Below are 21,822 nucleotides of genomic sequence, written 5' to 3' on the forward strand. Positions count from 1 at the left end.
CATGGCTTTCTCCTTTTAATTGTTATCATCCCTCACACTGGCTGGCAATCAGGGCTTTTGATGTGTCACACACTTATAATTCCTACCCTTGAATGGCGACAAATAGGTTCCCTGTGATGGATTTTTAAATTAAATTACATTTTTTGACTAGAGTTTGCCTCTTTATTAGGAAATGGCTGTTACAGTCAATTAAAAATTCATTCATAACTTTTTGTACGACTCAGTTGAATATTGCAATACTAGGCTAATGTGTGGTTATCATGAAATGCCATGGCAAACCTGGATTGGCATCGGCACACCATTTGAGAACCACTGAAACAGACTTGTGCACGCTCCTCTTTTCCCCAACGATTTCTTACTTGACTTCTGCATTGTGGCCTTCTCCACTTTCTACGGACCAATTCCATGTTGGTGGGAAAGTTTGTATGAAAAACTGTAACAGGAACTTGGTGCAGATCAAACAAGCAGACCATCTGAAAAGGAGGGTCTCTGTTTGCCCCCGAGCAGACTGTGGCGGGGCTCATATGAGGATTATGGGATTATTACTGGATTTTATGACAGCAGAGCATCAGTCATTTTTGACGACTCAAAAGCTGAACTACTAATAAATTCATCTGCTGATCGTGAGCCGTCAAAAAAGCAACCCGGCCAATCAAATCAGAGTGAAATGCATGACATGTAACAACCAACAACACTATTTATGACAATGTTCATCGTCAATTATTTCTTTATGAGCTCCCCGACACACCAGAGAACATAAATAAATAAGTGGGCGCAGTAAAGTGCTGCATGACCTGCGATACTGCTGATGCTGCAGGACGACGGCTGCCAAAACTGTCCAATCAACAAGTCACCTGTCAGCCCATGTAATGACTTCATGTTCACTCCTCTTCAGTAGTTTTGAATAAGTCGATGTGAACATGAAGCGGAGCAGAACTAAAAGGCGACGATGTACGGAACAACTGAACCCAACTCCAACGTAAAAGCACAATTAGTTGTATAGCAAAGGTTAACAAGGCTTCAAAATGAATCAGTGTTGAAGTGGTGTTGAGAAGTGTACCTCAAACTCTTCAGAGAAACCTTGCAGGTTGTTCTTGTAGAGCTCCATGATGTGTTTAATGAACTGCTTAACGGGGATGGCCTCCATGTCATCTGCAGGACAAACACAACAGTTAGCAATGTGCCCATTACTGTGTGTGTGGAGCTGACTGTAGTGCATTATTAGCTACCATGTATTCTGTGAATGTCAATGAAATGAGTGTCATTTAAAAAAAATTCTAATAAAACCATGCAGCAAATGTGACATAAAGTAAAACAAAAATACATGTTGTGCTATTTTTAAGAGACAAATCTCTATCACTGAAGTCTAGATTTGGTATTTTGAGCATTTATAGGAGGGAGCATCTGTCTCATCTAAGGCGAATCGGCCCCAAATCACACATGAGGGATCTTTGATAAGGCTGGTCACCATCACACTGGGACAATAGTGCAGGGGACCCAGCTGTCATCGCTGCTGATACTGGCAAATGTCTTAACTAATACACCCTTGCAGCTGGGGCTTTTAGGGCTCTTACTTGCCTCAGTGGTTACAGCGTAAAGGTGAATTCTGGATTGTTAATCTGTTCATTTATCAAAATGTCCTCCCCTGTATTAGTGTCAAGAGTCACTTATCAGTCTAATCAGCTCATCCGAATGGCTCTGGGTGAAATGTGGCTTTAGGAGCCAGAAATTGAAATGAGGTAAGGCTGATTAGGCCAAATTCTTCTTGATGGATATAAAACCACACAGAGGTACATTCACATTTATGTCCGACAGCACCATGTGCAATATAAATGCTTTTAACAGTAATCTCATTATGTAATTTCCCACTTTAAACATATAAATGTCTACAAATATCTATGAAGATAAGTGATGCAAATTTTGAGCCTGCGGAGCCACTGTTCTGTGAATTTCATTTTCTTGCACATTTTCGACTTGAATCAAATACATGGTCAGTCATGCAGAATATATGTGCTGTTAAGAAAATTGCCATAGTTTCTAAAAGACTAAAAGAAAAGACAGAGAAAATAGGGGGAGAGAGAGAAAAGAAGTAAAGGAATAAAGAGTGAAAAAGACAAGCAATAAAAGCCCTAATGAATGTGGAGTCAATACTGGCATCAACTGTGCTCTTTAACTGTGATATCACAGCCTTGAAATGTCCCCGAGCTTTAAGCGACTGTGAAAGTAAAGTCTGATATCGACTAGCTGCCACTACGCTGCTGCCTGGGACATTAAAGGCAACAAAAAGCCCGTCACACAATTCCTACAGAGGTGCTCTCAGAGTCATTTCGCGTGTAAATGGCCAGAAACTGTGCAAATGCAGACATCAAGGTAATAGAGACAACCATTTGAAAACAGTTTGTGCTGGCTTGTGGATGTTTCCTGTATCAGTGGTCGTGTATCACTTAAAGTTAGTCAGGATGCCTTTTTGTGATTTTTTGGTACTCAGTTTCAGCTTTAAAGTCACATATTTTTTAAGTTAAATTACATATATTTATTGTTCATTTACTCCCACAGTCGTGTCAAATGAATTCAAGTGACGCCACCATTTGTGTCATCTATTTATCCATTATTTTTACCAAACTACTTCAAATATTTACACATTAGTTTAAGCCAACTGTTTAAAACTGTTTATTCATCGCTTTAAAGGAATACTTCGCCCACAAAATAACCATTTGTAAATCAGTTCGTCTTGCTGTGTTACCTTGATTTGTGATTTGTGTTTTTCTTCTATGCCTCCACGGAAAATGGCGAACATATTGATTTACTGATCAATTGGGAACCATGTTTAACAACAGCAAACCTGTATCAAAATGATCATCATCGATGAATTTAAGGGCATCATAAAGAATGTGGTGACGTAGCCATGTCGCCACCATGTTTGAATAGTTGTTGTTTTATTGTGGATTTTTGTATTATATGTTGCATTTTAGATGTGTTGTGATTGGCTGCTACCAGGGCCAGGGCTCTCTTGTAAAAGAGATATTCAGTCTCAATGGGACTTCCTAGTTATATAAAGGTTAAATAAATAAAAATAAATAAAAAACATCCATTTACAAACTCTCACACAACTCGTGCATTATAATCCAAATCTCAGTTATCCAGTCGTATGCTCAGTACTTCCCAAAGGGTATTGGACTCTGGTCAGTTTTAAATAGTAAAGTTTTAGCAAAAATGCATTTGTTTGGGAAGCACTGCCCATACGACTGGATAAATCAGACCTCGATTGTACTGCACAAAGTCTTCAACACAATTTCAAGGTAACAGGTCATGACTGACTGAATGGTCAGGTGGGTGTGGATGAAGCATTCCTTTAAGCTAATTATTTCAGCTGTTTATTGCATTACTTTTTGTTGTCTATTTTAACCATATATCTAGAGCTGGGACAATTAATCAATGGCAGCTGTATTGAAAATCAAATAATTGTTTAAGTACTTCTTTTTCTGCAAAAAAAGAAGAAGAAAAAAGCCAAACACTTGCTGGTTTCATGCTCCATAAATGTGAGAATTCGATGCTTTTCTTTGCCATACATAATAATAAAGTGAGTAACTGGATTTTAGGACTGTTGGTCGGATAGAAGACACCATTTAAAGATGTCACCTTTGGCTCTTGGAAATTACAAAGGGCATGTTTCACTACTTTCTGACATTTTACTGACCAAACGATTAATGGAAAGATGAATTAATAATGAAAATAATCATCAGTTGAAGCCCTACGTCTATCAGTTACTTTTAGCTAACTTTTTCAACTGTCCATCTGTCACTTGAGCTAAGTTAGTACTCTGTCTCATCTATTTATTGCATTACTTTGAGCTAACTATTTTAACCACATATCTAGAGCTGCAAAATTAATCGATCAATCAGTCAACAGAAGATTGATTGGCAGCTGTTTTCATAATCAAATTATTGTTTTAGTATTTCTTTTCTGCAAAAAAAGACAAATATCTGCTGGTTTCGTGCTTCTTAAATGTGAGAATGTGATGCTTTTCTTTGTCATACATAATAATAAACTGAATAACTTTGGATTTTGGGACTGTTGGTTTGATAAAAGATACCATTTGAAGACGTCACTTTGAGCTCTGGCAAATTACAAAGGTTCACTATCTTCTGAGATTCTACTGACAAAACAATTAAGCTAATTTAGCCATCTATTTCATCTGTTAATTATTTTACTTTCAGCAAACTGTTTCAGCTTCTGTTTCTTGCTTGCTATATAGTTTTTACTCCCTTTTAAACACTGTGTTCTGGTGTTTTAGTTCACTTAATGAGGATGTTTTTATTCCAATTGTAATTTCAATTTGTTCCAGGTTCTTGAGTTACATACACCAAAGCAACTGCAGAATACCCCTGGGGGACACAAACACCATATAACACAAGCACCTTGGTTGGGAATCACTGATCTAGAAAACTGCAACAAACTGTGAATCTAAAAAAAAACTTTAATATGTGGATATTTGAACATCACATGTATGAATAATTTAATATGATGAAGGGAAAGCAGCTTACCTGGTATAGGGATGATTGGTATATTCTCATTGGCCACAACCCGTGGAGAGTTGCTCTCCTCCACATAGAAGTGAGCTGTCTGAAAAAATCTCCTACAGGGACACAGAGAGAGAAGAGCAGTGTGATGCCACAGTGAAGTCTATTAGGGAGTCGTTATCCCATTGTTCTCAGATCCAGTCTGTCAACATCAGCATCTAAAAGTTGAGCAGAATGACACAGGAACGGCAGAAAACTGCTAATGAAAACCCCAGAGTGAGTGGGACACGGCTGATCGCACACAGAGCCGTTGACGGTGAGCAGCTCCTGGAAAACACAGTCTGAGCTGACTACAGGGAACAGGTAAACAACTCACAGCGACACACAGCACAGCACCAAATTTAGCTCTTTACTCAAACTGAAGACAACTAATCCAAACACAGATTCTCTCTTCGGGGCATCACACACCACTTTCAGGAGATCTCACTCCACTTTGAGGACAACAAAATCGACTTAAAAGGCGTGTTTTCTGGAGAAAATGTGTGTGTGTGTGATCGCTGCCAGCAGCTGCTGCTCAGTGCACAGATGTTCATATGAAAACTACTGACAAAGGTCTTCATCGGGACCAGATGAAACTTTTGACATTCATTACTTATTCATAAGTAATTCTTGTTGTTTTGAAAGCCAAAATTTTGTAGCCTCTCTTTGGACAATTACCCCAAATTTTACACCGTTCAAAGCCCAAATTTCAAAGATCAAAAAAATGTACATCTTGTCAAATCAGTGCTGAATGTTGAAAGGCTGAAAGCAGCAATGATCTTTAGATATTATCCAAATTATTTCTGGGGTTTATCAAAGCTTTGACTATTTTTTTAGGCTTAAAAGTTCCACATAAAAGACATCCTTCCCCACATTGAGCATAACAAAAATGAACAACTCTTACATGATTAATTAGATGCTTTCTAAATAGGAGAAATAAATTAAATAAAAATCTGGTTCCTCACTTTTAGAAAGCTCCTGAAAAACAGAGCTGGTCTATAAGTGAGGAATCTTTAAGGTCCTGTGCACTTTGCACATCCTCTTCAGCCTCCACCCCCTCCTGACACACACACAATGTATACTAATGAATGCATAGTAAAGACCCATGTTTGATCCCAGTGCCAGCATTTCCCAGGTTTAATCCTACCTGTACTTGATGCAGAGGAGGGAGCAGATGGTTGTCATTCTTTAACAGAGATAAAGCAAAGCATAGAGAGAAAAATAAAAATGCTGAACTGTGTTTAAAATGATATGGAAAGAGAAAGAGAGAGAAAGACACAGAGGGGAGGGTGAAAACAAAAAAAGGGAGGAGAGCTCCCCCCTGGCTTGCGTCACAGCCTCCCACTCCAGTGACTCCCTGTGGGTGCAGATGTGGTGCGGCTAACTGAGCAGCGTGGAAGACACCTCCTCCCTGATTCTCTCCCGTGATCTCAGAAGAATAAGTTTGCTGTGGGGGATTGGACGGTGGGATGGAATAAGCTTTCTGAATGGAAGTCAGTGGAGAGGAGCATCCCATTCAACACTGGTGTTAGCACAGCACTGAGGCACTAACCCGAGATGGGATTTTTTTCTCTCTCTCATTTGAACATCTGTGATTTTTTAACAAACACCTCAGGCCTCAGGGGCTTCCAGATGTATACGGTAACGCCAGCAATTAATTTCATTGTAGACAGACTCTTAACCTAGGACTAAATGAGAAAATGAACAGGCTAAAAAATACATTATTAAACTTAAAAAGATGGCCGATTGATCACGTATTTTTAAATAAACATTATTAAGTTGCTAATGGCCGAAACATCTGTGAGCAGAGAAGCTCGCAGGCTTTTATAGCGGGACTGTCATCAAGAGAGACGACGTAGAGCATGAAGAGTGAAGAGAGTGTGAATGGGTTGATTTCATCTTTCATCATGGTCTTTTCCCCAGGGGAAGCAGGCATTGTCTGCAAACTGTCAGAGTTGTCACAACAACAGCTGTGATGGCCATTTCTAATCTCAAAGCTGCCCCTGCTCTTCTACTCAAATACCACAACTCTCAGTAATCCATCCACCAACTGAATCCGCTACAGTCGTCCTCAACTGTCTGTTTTTTTTTTTTATTTAACACCTCTAAAAGCGGGGTATAAATAACAGCCTGGTTATCAGCTCCATATATTATCTGACACCACAAAATGCCACAGTAAAGTGTTGTTGGCCCATAAACATTTGCTGCATCCATTTCACACTTTGAAAAAATATCCTGGTAAAAATAATTTATGAAATACATCTAACACATTTCAAGTATTAACACAAATAAATCTCAAACTGTAAATAAACAAAATCCGACCCAACTAGAAGCACAGTCTTTGGAGACAGTAAATATGCATGGGACCAGCTGAGGAAATGGTCCGTAATGCTAGTTGTAACTCATTAACCATCCCACATGTGCCAGTGGCCTGGCCTGTGTAATTACTGGGGCCCCAGTGGCATGGCTGGAAATCAGCCCAGCAGATGAAGACACAGCTGGGACCCCTGCTGGCTCTGCAGGGCCTTCAGGTCTCCTGACCCTCACCCAGGCGGGTGATGGGCCTGATGTACGACATGGAGGCAAAAAAAAAGCAGTTCTACCACCAGATTGTGTGAGATTGATGCACACACATGCAAATGTGCATAAAATCCAAACTGGGCGGGCCTCAATGTGGAGCAGACTGACTGGAAAATCCAGACATGCATGCAGGCGTGACACTTAACACGAAATGTGAGATTTATGCGAGGGGGTAAGTGTGGGTGAGGGGCAGCTAGTTTCCATACCCCTGAAGGAGGTATCAGTGATACCCTTATCAGGAGCAGGCATTTCTGTATGTATCAGCACTTCCTGTGCAGACATTTTACTGTTTTACCTTACTTTATTTTAGCTGTAAACTGTGCCATCTGGATTGAGGTTAAGTACATTGAACTCACCTCCAGTAGACCATCACAATCAGCAGCATTATGAGGCAGAGCAGAGTGAGAGCAGACACCACCACCAAGGGGACGATCCACACCATCCTGCCCATCCCTGGGTGAGGGGTTCGGGTCACGTTGGACAAGATGGTCTTGTCTGAAACGTAATAAACAAGCGCATAAACACCTGGCTGAAAAAAATATTCTACCGAGTTACAGCCAATCTACACTGAAAGTGTTTTGAAAAGTGTTTCTGATGTGTATCACAGACAGATTCGCTTCCATTTTATTGAAGTATCAATCCACACTAACTCAAGGAGACCCCCCCACAGTGTTTTACATTTCAAGTCTATTTTGAGTTGCATTTAGTTAAGCGTAATCTCCAAAAACAGCTGTTTAAACTGCACAGATATCCTGCTGTATAGTGTTTTAAACTTATTATCCACATCTATATTGATTAATCAAGGCTCCCAGTCTGAGGGGAATCTGCCTGTGGTGAAACAGGCAGGCTCACAGAGACTCGCTACAGTGGGCAGGGAAATAAAATCACTGAATCAATACACAAAAACACTGCTGATTTCCTCCCAGGGAGCCAAAATGAAAAATATTTTGGTTCAGTAAATTTCAGCTGTCAGTCAGCCTGGTGAAGGCAGGTTAGCCAGCCGCTGTCCACTGCTGACAAACAGCTGAGAACAGAAGATGGAGTCAGCATTAATTGGATGACAGGACGCCTACATGACGCTCACCTCTTGCTAACATCTCATTATCGTCTCGATTCCAGTAGGGATTCCTCATCACACCAAATGATTTGCTAAAGTTACCTATGTGTAGGACTGTTTTTATGAAAGTATAGTATGTTTCAAATTACTTGATTGCGACTTTTTGTTTGTTAAAATGGGACAATCTTGGTGAAAAATGGTGCAGTGTGTGCTGATTAATTATGTGTCTCCAGGTCAGATCCACGAGGGAAAGGAGGGGAGGAAAATATTAGCGTGCGGTCCTTTTGTACAAAAGTGTCCTTTTTGATGCTACCACTTGGAGGCGCCAAAGTCAGAAATGTTTTAATGCTACACATGGGGGCTTTAATCTTCACTATTATATGTAATGTCAACCTGAGCCAGGTGGTTTGAGCTACAAATTAAGCTTGATTAAGAATAAACCTATAAAGACTAATAAATCTAAAAGTCTATTATGGTTAAACACATGCATTAACAGAAAGAAAAACCCTCCTGAGACCAACTTGTATTAAAATCTAACTCCACTCATGTCAACCAGCTTCAACCAAAGGGTTGCATGTATACTGACTGCCTGATTACAGCTTTCAAATAATGTTAATGTCACTAACAATAGCACTAACATCTTATATCTAGTATTAAAAAGGTAAAACATCTGTTGGAAAAATCTTAAAATTTGCTCTCTTGAAGCAAACTCTTTCAGACTATGCTTCAAGGGATTCCTGGAGGCAGAGCCCCTATGGCGGATGACTTACTTCTGCCTTCAGGCCTCTGTGTTGTAGTGACACAAAAGCCTGCAGCTTTATCTTTGACTAGAAATGGTAACCACTGTAGTCACTGTCTTATATCAATGTATTTGTTATGCTAAATTGGGCTCCCTAACTGTTGGAAGTGATTACAGAAATCTGCTTTGGAAGGGAGCCTTGCTTTGTATGATAGCTGACAACAAGAGAATGAGCCTTGCTGAGAATTCAGAAGGGATGTGTCTGTTTGGGAAGGGACAAAAAAAACAACATTGTGATCTGTAGATGTGTGGGAGAGAAAGAGGTCTGCTCACCAGTGTGGACAGAGAAAGGCCAGAGACTCTTGCCACCACCACTGATCTTTGGAGACAGTGTGGAGCTCTGGGGGATCTGCATCTCTGCAGTGTCATTACGAGGCTCCTGAGTGGAGACTGCATTTACATCTGTGGGTTTCTTCTCTACGTTGACCAGCTCGTCGTCATTGGTGCTTGCAGGTACTGTGGTCCCTTTGACTGTCGGCTTTCCCTCTTCTTTCTCTTTGGCTGTGGATGTGGGGGTGGGGATTAAAGGCTCTTTGGCCACAGTGCTGTTCGCCTGCTTTTCCTCATTATCAGGTGCGGTCTTGTTCTTTCTCTTCTTCTCATCCTCTCCCTCCTCCTGCTCTCCCTCTCGCTCCCCCTCCTTCTCCTCCTCCTCCTCGCCCTCACGTGCAGCCTGCTTCTCCTCAGAAGGGGCAGCTGTCTCAGAGCCCTGGGGCGCTGCCTGCTCGGTGCTGGACTTCGGAGGTGGGACGGATGGACGGGTGGGGTTCTGCGTGGCTTGGGGCGCCTGTGTGGGCCAGACAGAGCTGGGCAGGGAAGAGATGACCCCTCCGCCCACGCCCAAGCCTGCCAGCAAGGTGCTCGTCACCACCGATGCCACTGTGGCTTGGCTGCCGCTAGAGGAGGGGCCCATCCCCGTTGCCATGGAGACAATGGAGAAGTGGATGCCAGAGGACGTCCAAGTGGAGGAACCGGAGCTGATGGGAGCCATGTCTGCAGAGGACGCTGGAGAAATTGTGGGCTGACGGAGGCGGGCAAAGACAAAGTGACATGAGTGTTACGAACAAACAAAAAGAAAATTTGCACTGCCATCTCCTGGTCAACTCACCATCCCCGTCTTCACAATACGAGAGCCTTCAAATATTCTTGTTGTATTGGCTGAAAGACAAAAGAGCAAGCCAGCATTTAGGAATCCATTTCATGTGTCTGACATGATTAGATCTTCTGTAGGAATACATAATGAGTAGATGGCTGGAGGGTTTTGATCAGGTACCTCTGAACAGCAGTGTTTGACTGAAATCACTGCGCAGGTCATGCTGACACACTGCCTGCACTCTGAACAGGTACAGGACGTCAGGGGACACATTAGTGATCACGGCTTTCTGCAAGACAAAACATGCACATATGTACACACTTAAGAGCGCTATACATTCAAACTGTGGATGCTGTTAATTCATATTTCCTCAAATGAAAACATACTACCCTGAGTCAACAGAGTACGACCCACAAGTTTGACGCAGTTTAAAACTTCATTTCCTGTCTAATTTAATTGTGTTGTGCACTTTACAGATGGCTTTACTTGTATTAAAATGGCCCTCAGAACGGATGGCTGGTTGCCTCTGGTGTTGGAGAGCCAGTATTTCTCAAAAATAATTCAGATAAAAAGGTGTCCAGAGATAGAAACTGAAAATTGAAATGGAAATGAAGTGGGCCAAATAAAAAAGACTGACAGCGGAGACAGAAGTGGAGAGAATACTGTCAGTACAGCGACCGATCGACTGTATTAATGGAGCGTAACCACACAGAGCACATCACGGACACATTAACCGTTCTTTCCGGTGAGTCATCTGCAATAAATGTAGAATAACAACATACACTCTAAACAGAACATAAAGATATTATGTCAAAACAACAACAAAGAAACAAGTCAATCCATTCTTTGAAAAACAGTTAATCTGAGGAGCCAAACACCACCACTCAACCTCTGGGTTCAAATATACAGTACAGGCCAAAAGTTTGGACACACCTTCTCATTCAATGGGTTTTCTTTATTTTCATGACTATTTACATTGTAGATTCTCACTGAAGGCATCAAAACTATGAATGAACACATGTGGAGTTATGTACTTAACAAAAAAAGGTGAAATAACTGAAAACATGTTTTATATTCTAGTTTCTTCAAAATAGCCACCCTTTGCTCTGATTACTGCTTTGCACACTCTTGGCATTCTCTCCATGAGCTTCAAGAGGTAGTCACCTGAAATGGTTTCCACTTCACAGGTGTGCCTTATCAGGGTTAATTAGTGGAATTTCTTGCTTTATCAATGGGGTTGGGACCATCAGTTGCATTGTGCAGAAGTCAGGTTAATACACAGCCGACAGCCCTATTGGACAACTGTTAAAATTCATATTATGGCAAGAACCAATCAGCTAACTAAAGAAAAACGAGTGGCCATCATTACTTTAAGAAATGAAGGTCAGTCAGTCCGGAAAATTGCAAAAACTTTAAATGTGTCCCCAAGTGGAGTCGCAAAAACCATCAAGCGCTACAACGAAACTGGCACACATGAGGACCGACCCAGGAAAGGAAGACCAAGAGTCACCTCTGCTTCTGAGGATAAGTTCATCCGAGTCACCAGCCTCAGAAATCACAAGTTAACAGCAGCTCAGATCAGAGACCAGATGAATGCCACACAGAGTTCTAGCAGCAGACCCATCTCTAGAACAACTGTTAAGAGGAGACTGCGCGAATCAGGCCTTCATGGTCAAATAGCTGCTAGGAAACCACTGCTAAGGAGAGGCAACAAGCAGAAGAGATTTGTTTGGGCCAAGAAACACAAGGAATGGACATTAGACCAGTGGAAATCTGTGCTTTGGTCTGATGAGTCCAAATTTGAGATCTTTGGTTCCAACCGCCGTGTCTTTGTGAGACGCAGAAAAGGTGAACGGATGGATTCCACATGCCTGGTTCCCACTGTGAAGCATGGTGGAGGAGGTGTGATGGTGTGGGGGTGTTTTGCTGGTGACACTGTTGGGGATTTATTCAAAATTGAAGGCACACTGAACCAGCATGGCTACCACAGCATCCTGCAGCGACATGCCATCCCATCCGGTTTGCGTTTAGTTGGACCATCATTTATTTTTCAACAGGACAATGACCCCAAACACACCTCCAGGCTGTGTAAGGGCTATTTGACCAAGAAGGAGAGTGATGGAGTGCTGCGGCAGATGACCTGGCCTCCACAGTCACCGGACCTGAAGCCAATCGAGATGGTTTGGGGTGAGCTGGACCGCAGAGTGAAGGCAAAGGGGCCAACAAGTGCTAAACACCTCTGGGAACTCCTTCAAGACTGTTGGAAAACCATTTCAGGTGACTACCTCTTGAAGCTCATGGAGAGAATGCCAAGAGTGTGCAAAGCAGTAATCAGAGCAAAGGGTAGCTATTTTGAAGAAACTAGAATATAAAACATGTTTTCAGTTATTTCACCTTTTTTTGTTAAGTACATAACTCCACATGTGTTCATTCATAGTTTTGATGCCTTCAGTGAGAATCTACAATGTAAATAGTCATGAAAATAAAGAAAACGCATTGAATGAGAAGGTGTGTCCAAACTTTTGGCCTGTACTGTAGGTTTACATAGAAATTACTCTACCTCATATTTGACATCTCAAGAAAGTTATACCACAGTATGGTAACAGAGGATGCTTGTCCTCATGTCAAGACCACAGAATATAGAAAATGAAGACCTGAGCTGCAGAAATTTGACGGCTCTGCCAGAGGACCTCAGGGAGCAGTTTTGCTGATGCGGAGTTAAAAGGTCAGTAAATGTAGCTGGAGGATGCTGAGAGGAGCAGGTAACCAGCACGGGGAACCTGATATTGTGGTGAGTCGGTTCCTCTGTTTAACACTAGACAGAACTGTTGAAGCAGGTCTCTGAACAAGTTACAGATGAGAGGGGGGCAGGAGTTAAATGAATAAAACAAATATTAATCTATTTCTAGCCAAGTATAGCATTGGTTTCATTTGTGAGGGAGTTCTTGACTGCAGGAAGCCTGATTGCGTATTCCTTTCAAGCTGCTTGTCCATAGTTTGAAAGCCTCGGTAACCAGATTGTAAGTTAAAGATCCCCTCCAGGCACGTTTTAAGAAATAGTTTGGATTTTTTTGAAGAGGTATTTCAATGAGGTACTTATCCATAGTCGATGTATTAGCTACAGTAGTTGGTGGTCAGCATGCCTTGGTTTGGAGAGACAGACAGGAGTACTGACATAGGAGTTGGGCGATGTACTGCTATGGGTATGAGCAGCAGCAAAATGTATGTTGGCCACCTAAAAAGTGCCAGCTGAAAAGTCTGCTATACTGAGAATATTTTCACTGCTTTACTTTACTGTCAGACAGGGAACTGAAGCTGTTACATCCATTTATGCTTCCTTCAGAGCCACCAAACTCCTTTGACAAAAACAGTAATTTTACCTTGAAGAACACAGGAGCTGCTGGTCTACCGCTGCCTCGATCAGTTAGTTTGTGTTAATATGTGACTTTGGTGAATTTAGGGCTGTAATCAACCAAAGAAACTCTCGGTTGACTGAAATTCTATCTACTTTTCAGCCAATAATTTGATTGATGGGGAAAATTTTTTTGCACGTTATCTTTAGAGCAACTAAATTGGCCACAGTGCACTGAGAGCACTCTACCTGGTAACACTGTGTGTCGTTTTTTTCTGTCACAGAGCTCGACATGAACACTTGCCCAGGAAAAGTAAACTGTAAAGTAAAAGTGAAGTGTTCAAGCAAGTGGAATGCCTCAAGTCAAAAGTTACTGTGGTCTCCAATGTAATATTATCTGACAATAAACTGTGTACTGTATTGCTGGGAGCATCCAGCTGAGCCAAGACAATCTGACATACTGGACACCATAGAAGTTAACTCTGAGGTTGATGACGTCATAAACAACGTAGCGTCACTAATGTTAAATATCTCTGTGAGAGACTTGCTAATTTTGGCCCAGAGGCTAACGTTAGCCATCTTGCCGCTCCAACAAGAGCTCCGGTGTGATCCTATTCCTTTCAGAGGCTTTATAATCCAGCCTTGAACCACAGTGTCTTTTCGGAGACTTGGTAAAATAAACCCAAAAAGATAGATCCGACACTGTATGTTTTCTATGATTATTTAAGTGGTTTTCCACTTAAAAATGAGAGTTGAAAAATGTCTAACTTTGGGTAAAACGCTGCCATAGTCACGGTCACCAGCCGTCAAATCACAGTGGGGAAGGGACAGGACAAATAACACAAAGACCAACCATCACATTGGACATCTAAACATGCTAAAGCCGTTTTAAGCTGGGAAAAGAAACACCTTGGTGGACACACAGGCCGATTAAAGTAACACCAGCGATTGTCCGACCAATGAAAATTCGGTCAGACAAGAGCATATCAACCAACTGACCAGAATCTGACAGCCTTAAGTGAATCCAAACTGACTCTTTAAAACACCTAAGTCACAATAACACAAACAAATTAACTGATAGAGGTGGAGGTAGACCAGCAACTCCCATGTTCTGCGAGGTAAAATTATTGTTTTTGTCAAAGGAGTCTGGTGGCTTTAAAAGGGCACAGATAACAGCTTAAGTTCCCTGTTGCAAGAGGCTGTCTGATAGCAAGGTAAAGCAGTGAAAATATTATAAATATAGTGTACACTTGGGCTGATATTGACTTTTTTTAGGTGTGTAGAATATGTTTTGCTGCTGCCCTCATCCATGGCAGTACACTGCTTAGCTTTTGTGGTGGTACTCCTGCCTGCTTCTCCAAACTGAGAGCGTACTGACCGCGACCTACTATAGGTAATGGGCTGACTATGGATAAGTACCTCATATGAACCCACTTGAAAAAATCCTTCAAAGTTAAACTGCATGAAATACTAATTTGAGTTTGATATGGTTTTTCCACAAATTACCTAGGTAAAATAATCTTCAAATTACATGTACCCATCCTCTGACAGAAACAGTGGATATGCAAATATTGTTAATTTCAAAGCTTTAACTGCTAAATACAAGGTGTCTCCTGTTTCACTGAACAGCCCATGCTCAGTGTGTGTGTGTGTGTGTGTGTGTGTGTGTGTGTGTGTGTGTGAGTTGAATTTTTGACCACAAATTGCTTTCAAACTCATCTTGTAGAACGTGAAAACAGCTTTTTAAGTGTCAAACTCTACACATGCATAACCCTGCACAGTGAAGGCTAAACATCTAAGTGAAGTAAGCAACACACATTCTTGGGCGGAAGGGGTTATTTGCTAATGCATTAGCTGGTATAACAGTCAGCTAGTGTTAGCATTAGAATGACGGGAGGATGTTATACATGCCACGGTTTACAGTACATCATTCCCCTCAGATCCAAATTCCTCTGAGTAGTTTTTCTCCAATATAACAGTGGAAGTCACTGGTGCAGCAACATTGCATGATCCCTCACCAGCTTCCCACTCATGACAGTGACAACTGTGTTTACTGGAATGCAAGCTGCAGGTAGTATTGCCCCCAGAGGAACTGATCCTAGGTCTCTGAACCAGTGGTTGAGTGTTCTGCCCCTGCACTGTTTATATCTAAAGAGGCAGTCATGCAGACTGCCAAGACAGCTGGAGGTCAGTAGGCTTTAAAGGAGATGCACAGCTGGGTGTTGGATTCCTTCAAATGGAAGGATATGTGACCGGGGAGAAGAATGTGTAGTGTGGAGAAAAAAAGAACAGCCCTGTAGGTATAACCTCCTGCAGGAGGAGGGATATGTTTCTGTGGAGACAGTGAATGTTCTGTTGGATACAGATACAGGCAGAAATGAAGTGGTAACTCAATGTTTGAGGCACACGAGCAGAATTGTGTGATCACTGATGTCAGAAACTTCACTGAGATCTAAAGGACTAAACTTGCACAGTTGCCTGCATTGGTTGCTTTAAGACGACAGTTTGTGTTCAAAGAGCTGCCTCCAATGCCTCAAAACAGATGGGATTTTTTCAAATGATTAAAAGTTTTCAAATTGTTAAAATAAAAAAGCAGTTTCGCTATACTGTAAGTTATCCTTCAGCCTGTGTTATATTGACCTGCATCGCAGACTGAACTAAATAAATAGATGGAAAGTGCTTAGACTGAGACGAGGCCACAGGCGCATTTGTCAACACATTACATATATATCAGTTAGACTTGTCAGTGTGTGAGACAGTCCTACGTGTCTACTCATTGACAGGTGTGTGACAGGGGATTGTCTGGGCCTTCATATCAAGCAACAGCCACGCGCAGAGTTCATCACATCCTGTCGCCTCCTATACACACTGTCACTGATCCAGCCACCCTCTGATCCTGCCAGATACATCTGAGGCTCTGCAAACCAGTCAGAGCTGCTTCGGCCACATGCAAGACGACAACTCTGAGAAACGGCTGTGAGCAGCTGTTAGAGGCAGTTGATAATAATAAAAATAATAATAATAATAATAATAATAATAATAATACACACCATGCTCTGGTCCCCAGTCTTGGTGAAGGTCTTTTCGTCGGCGACATCACGTTTCACCCAGCTGTAGGAGACCATGTAGCTGGTGATGGGTGGGTGGTAGACGGTCAGAGGGCGCTCCCAGCTCACCATCAATGCCGTCTGGTTCAGCGGCTGGATCTTCATGCTCACTGGAGCACTGCTGCACACTGAAACACCAGAAAGGAGAGGTGAGCAAGTTAAAGAAGTCTGTATGCAGCTGGGTGAAAATGAAAGGCTGTGTTGGGAGGACTTCTTGACCACATGTATTTGTGTCTGTTGATGTGTGTGGGCAGAATGCAGGTTGCCTTTTAACAAGCCTATTATTACTGTCTGCTGCTGACTTGATTCAAAGCCATTTCTACTTGAGGAACCTCTAAAAGTACAAGATAATACAGTCACTCAATAACAAAAACACTCCCGGAGGCTTGACAGTGGTCGGGTACAACTTTGGGTGTCAGCGCTGATTGTCATTCTGGACACTTGTGTCATTTTCATGCCAACAATACTGCAAGAGAATCCAGGTGGAATACCAAGCAGCTGTGTGTGTAGTGCTAAACATGTGGGACAGATGAAACCGCAACTTCCTGCCCATGCGTAATTTGCAAGTTCCTGTCTGTGCAACATTAAAGAGGGTGCATGAGGAGGATGAGGGAAAAGCTGTGAGTCTGCCTCAAGGTGGCAGTGTAGGCTGCAGCACATATTTCTACACAGGGATCCGTCAGTGTGAAGAGGGAACAATCTGGACATGCTTCTTAGCACATCAGGGCAACAGCAATCAGGAACCAGTGTCAGCTGATTACGTGCACACGGGGTTTCTGTCAAATTGAAATTGTCACCACAGTTCTCTCCATTTACAAAGTGAAGCTATGGTGCAAATGATGCACGGTGATATGTGAAAGGCAGACAGGGTGGGAGGAAATCACTCAGAAGGACAAAAGGAGAGAAAAAACGCACACAACAGCGAGAATATCTCCGGGTGTTGATGAGGTATGACAGGTGTGAAATGCATTATAACCCGTCAGATGTTCGTTGTCAACTTCAGTAGCTCAAAAGCAGCCGTTTAATAACAGCTGAAGACATCATCACGGTTTCAATGCCTGCATCATTACTGTCAGGTCATCGCCCTTTTTCACCATCAACACTGGTGCACTAGTAACACTAAAATCAACAGCATGAGTAAATCTGCGAGCTAAATATCCAATCAACACCTGTTTGGCACCGCGGAATAACAACACTGTTGCAATGCATATTTTTATTTTGTTGAAAATGTTTTTTTGTTTTTTTTTCCACAATAACTGGGGAAACTTTTTTTTTTCATAAGGTCTACTGATGAGCAAACATGAGGTCTGTGTTAGCTGTAAACTTCACTGATCTAAGGTTGTTCATTTTATAAATGCTTCTGATATAATGGCAGGTTGGCAGCAGAGTTAATAAGTGCGCCTCTAAACAGGCCTGTCACAATAACTACTTTTGTCCCACAAACAATTGTAATTAAATTATTGTTGCTTACACACATTAGTTCATGGACCACATGCAGCCCAAATTGATCTCAAGTGGGCTGGACCATTTCTTAATAACCAATAAATGACAACAACTTCGATTTTTCCCTTTATTGTAATGTAAAGATGCACAAGTACATCCTGAAAATTTTCAGCCTCCTGTTTCAGGTTTTGCACATTCGGTCAGTCTACTACTCTCCGTCATTACATGTACATTCTTCCATATATTACCGCTCCTGTGTGGTAATGCTGGCACCACAACACCAAACTAAAGTGGAAGTTATTCAGGAGGCAGGTTAAATGATCTCCTGCTGTACAAACCATTTGCAAATCTTAAGTTTAGGCAATATTGCTTAAAGATTGAAGTCTAGAACAGATATTTTGTACTGAAGCTGCCAGTTGACAATATTTTCAAAATGCTTAAAACCTTTAAATATGAAGAGTACAATTTTTTTTTATTTCAGAGAGCTGTATTCTGGTCAGGGTGAAAAAGCCTCTGAAGCAGCATATTACATGAAGTAGGCTACTCAATATTGAATTTGCCCCTGAAACCTGGCACCTCTTAGCCTTCCCAAGTGCATCAATGTACGATGTGCAAAGTCATCCCATGGGCTGGACTGGTCCCTTTGGCAAGTCAGTTCTAGCCCACGGGCTATGTGTTAAATACCCCTGCTTTAAGACCAAGATAGTAGCATAATAATGCATGTACAACCTCTTAAGGAGCAATTAAAGTTTAATTCTTAAGAGTATATACAATAGATAGATGCATGTCTGGTGTGTGAGCTGAGCCCCGCCCATAGAGAAACTTGGACACAGAGAGTAGATGAGAGAACAGAAGCAGCGCAACCTGTCTCAGCTTAGTTTTTTTTCTGTTCACTCGGCTCATAAATGCTATAAAAAACAAGTACAATATATTGCCATTAACTCAATAAGTCGTTAACATAATTATCGTGGCAGGCTTACCTCGAAATCTGCTCAATATTTGTATGCATAGATTTTGTCACTTTTATCTCAGGTTCAACTGTACACAAAATCTTTAGCTAAGAGACAGCATGAATCAAATAAATAGTTCCTCATGTTTCATCACTGGCAAAAATATTTAACAGGCCAGTGCGAAAAATCCTATTAACTCCCTGTAAAAAGATAACCTGTAACATCCCGAAATCAGCCTCATAGTTTCACTTCGGTGTGCAACACCTCTGAGAGCTGAACACGAATCTTTCTCCTGGCACATTCTTCCATAACGGGGATGAATTGACTGTTGTCAACAAACAGCAGGTCCAATTCTTCTCTCCTCTCAAGGCCGTACAATGCGTCAATCGGAATGATGGAAAAAACAATTTCACTGGAAACACAAATAAATAAATAAAGCTGATTTTAACATAAATGACTGGTATTTGGTGAAGTTTACAGGAAAGTTATGTTATGCATGTCATCTGAAGGCTAAATACCAACACTGCAACACTGAGTGACAACATCAAACTACTAGACTATTTTAACAATGTTGTTGAGAAGAAACTGAAGTCAAAAGCAGTTAAATAACTAAACAGTGCTTGAGGTTTTTTCCAAGCAAACACGTCAAACATTCTTTGGTTCCAGCTTCTGCTTTGTGAGGACTTCCTTTGTTTCATAAAATTGTACACTCAATGGTTTTGTACTCAAAATCGCACAACACAGACAAGTTCAAGACATCACCTTGGACAAAACAATCAATCAGCTAATCAAGTAAATAACCAGCAGATTGATTCATAATAAAAATAAAAGTTAGTTGCAGCCCAATGGACCGTATCACCATCACGCAAATTCTGAACAGAGGTACGCTGAGGCCCTGTCTGCACTTTAACAGACATTTTTGTTTCTTTTTGGCCTCTCGTACAAACACAAATGAAGTCTGAGGTCATTAAAAAACAGGTTTCTATCTTTTATCTTTTGTTGCACCACGAACAGATGGACTGAGGCATCCCAGACACCCAAGGTTTTCGCTCGATGTCAGTGTCTGCGGTTTAAAGTCTGCCAAAAATGACAGTTTTGGATCAGGCCTGATCAAGCCAGCAGATGGTAGGACACTTTACAGAGTGGGATTGCTGTCTGGGATTACTGGAAGAAAAACTTTTGCACATCTACTCACATCTTTGAGTGAGCTCCTGGTGATGAGATCTCCAGTAGATCTCCAACACTGGCGAGCATTTGGAGTCATTTTTGCCTTCTAGTGTGGACAGAAATATTTTGTAAAATGAAGGTCATGTGGACAGAATTATTTTTTTAAAGGAAGTTGTTTTAAAAAATATCTGTTGCTATAGACAGGGCCTAAATCTGGTCTTTGATCATGAGAAAAAGGAGATTTTGTTTTTACCTATGCAGATACCGTATTAGAGCAAGCACAAACAAGTAAATACTGCCCTATATGTCTTGGCATTATTACTGGACAAACAATGAGTCTGCCCCACACAAACTAATCCGCCACCTGTATGTTGCATCAGAGGCTCTGCATCTCTAATGGCCAAACAACTCTTATGGCTATAAAAGCCACAGTGATGGAACATTCAGTCAAGGTATGGCCCTGGCCCGCACAATATTTACAAGCAAAGCCATCATTTACTGTGCGCAGATAAATATCCCCCCTAACACAACCTTGACAGATGTCACCCATGAAGGTAAGACTGACACCATTTACTCCCAGTGCCTCCCATTAAGTATGGATTCTTATATTTTAGCACAGTGAAACAGAAATACGAGAGAGACACAAAGAGAAAACGAGCGAGAGGGAGGGGAGGCGGGGGATGGAGAGACACTGGTCCACATTCATTCTGCCTACTGACATAATGCCACAAAAGCAATTTCACAACTTAATTTGTATGGGTCTATTTTAGCTGTGCCACATATTAATGATGATTGCTGATCGGCCTTGTGAGAGTGCTCCAACTTCATCACAAGCATTCCCAATCAATTCTCCCCGCCAGACACCAACAACACCACTTTAAGGCGCAGCAGCCTTTCTCATTAGTCTCCATAGTTCCTGTACGCTTCTGTTAAAGCAAGCGCTGCAAGATGCACGCATAAAAGAGAGAGGAACAAAAATACTCTAATCAAGCCCCGCATGAGGTCTGTGCTTTGTATTAATATGTTCTTTGATATAAGAATGACTTGTGACAACGAGAGAATGACATGTGCTCTGTTCTGACAGCACCGCTTTCTCCAAAAATCTCCTGATTTGAATTACTACCTATTCATGTGGGGATTTTAATCGCAGCAGAATTTGCTCTGTAAGTAATTTTTACTCTAGTAAAAGAGAGGAAGAATTACCTACTACGGTCCTTTTATATTCACTGACCTACTGATTTCAGCTGGGTCTCCATGCTGAGCAGCTAAATGAGCCTCGAATTTGGTCCCAAACCACTATCACAGTTCTCAAATTTTCACTGCAGTCTCTAGATTTTTGAGCAGCAATAAATAGTGCTGAAAAACTGAGCAGTCTTTGTGGGGGAAACAAAAGAGTAAAAACAGTATAGATGATAATGGGTGTTAATACAGGGTCAAAACTTTAATTTGCACATCATGGATATCACTCTCACATGGGACTGAGAACATAAACAATGTCTGCAACAAATAACTCGAGGGCCCCAGGTAATAATAGCCCTGTGCAACATGGACACTCAGAGGTCCTGTGATAATACTCGTGCCATTTACACACAAATGCGGAGAATTCAAGAACACGTTATTTTTGACATTTTCATTCTACGTTATTACGGAGGCATCTTTGGACACTATCGGTGATACTTCAACCACCTCAGCATGGGGGTCAACTGGCCATTTAC

The 21,822-nt window shown here is 41.6% G+C and overlaps 1 protein-coding gene across 2 annotated transcripts in view; it reads right to left on the reverse strand.

Annotated features, from left to right (window-relative positions):
- The window catches only part of ca16b (carbonic anhydrase XVI b), a 137,555-nt gene that overhangs the window by 15,673 nt on the left and 100,060 nt on the right, over positions 1-21,822 (reverse strand). The window contains exons 9-16 of one of the 2 annotated variants that reach the window (XM_033626516.2): positions 16,491-16,675; positions 10,269-10,377; positions 10,104-10,153; positions 9,269-10,016; positions 7,496-7,634; positions 5,707-5,745; positions 4,545-4,636; positions 1,061-1,152 (exon numbers count right to left, since the gene is read on the reverse strand). In XM_033626516.2, the coding sequence (XP_033482407.2) occupies positions 1,061-1,152; positions 4,545-4,636; positions 5,707-5,745; positions 7,496-7,634; positions 9,269-10,016; positions 10,104-10,153; positions 10,269-10,377; positions 16,491-16,675 (1,454 nt within the window). The remainder of the gene's footprint in view (positions 1-1,060; positions 1,153-4,544; positions 4,637-5,706; positions 5,746-7,495; positions 7,635-9,268; positions 10,017-10,103; positions 10,154-10,268; positions 10,378-16,490; positions 16,676-21,822) is intronic. The other variant, XM_033626517.2, reaches the window with a different exon arrangement.

This window comes from Epinephelus lanceolatus, chromosome 1 (genome assembly GCF_041903045.1).
Source record: "Epinephelus lanceolatus isolate andai-2023 chromosome 1, ASM4190304v1, whole genome shotgun sequence".
Taxonomy (NCBI): Eukaryota; Metazoa; Chordata; class Actinopteri; order Perciformes; family Serranidae; genus Epinephelus; species Epinephelus lanceolatus.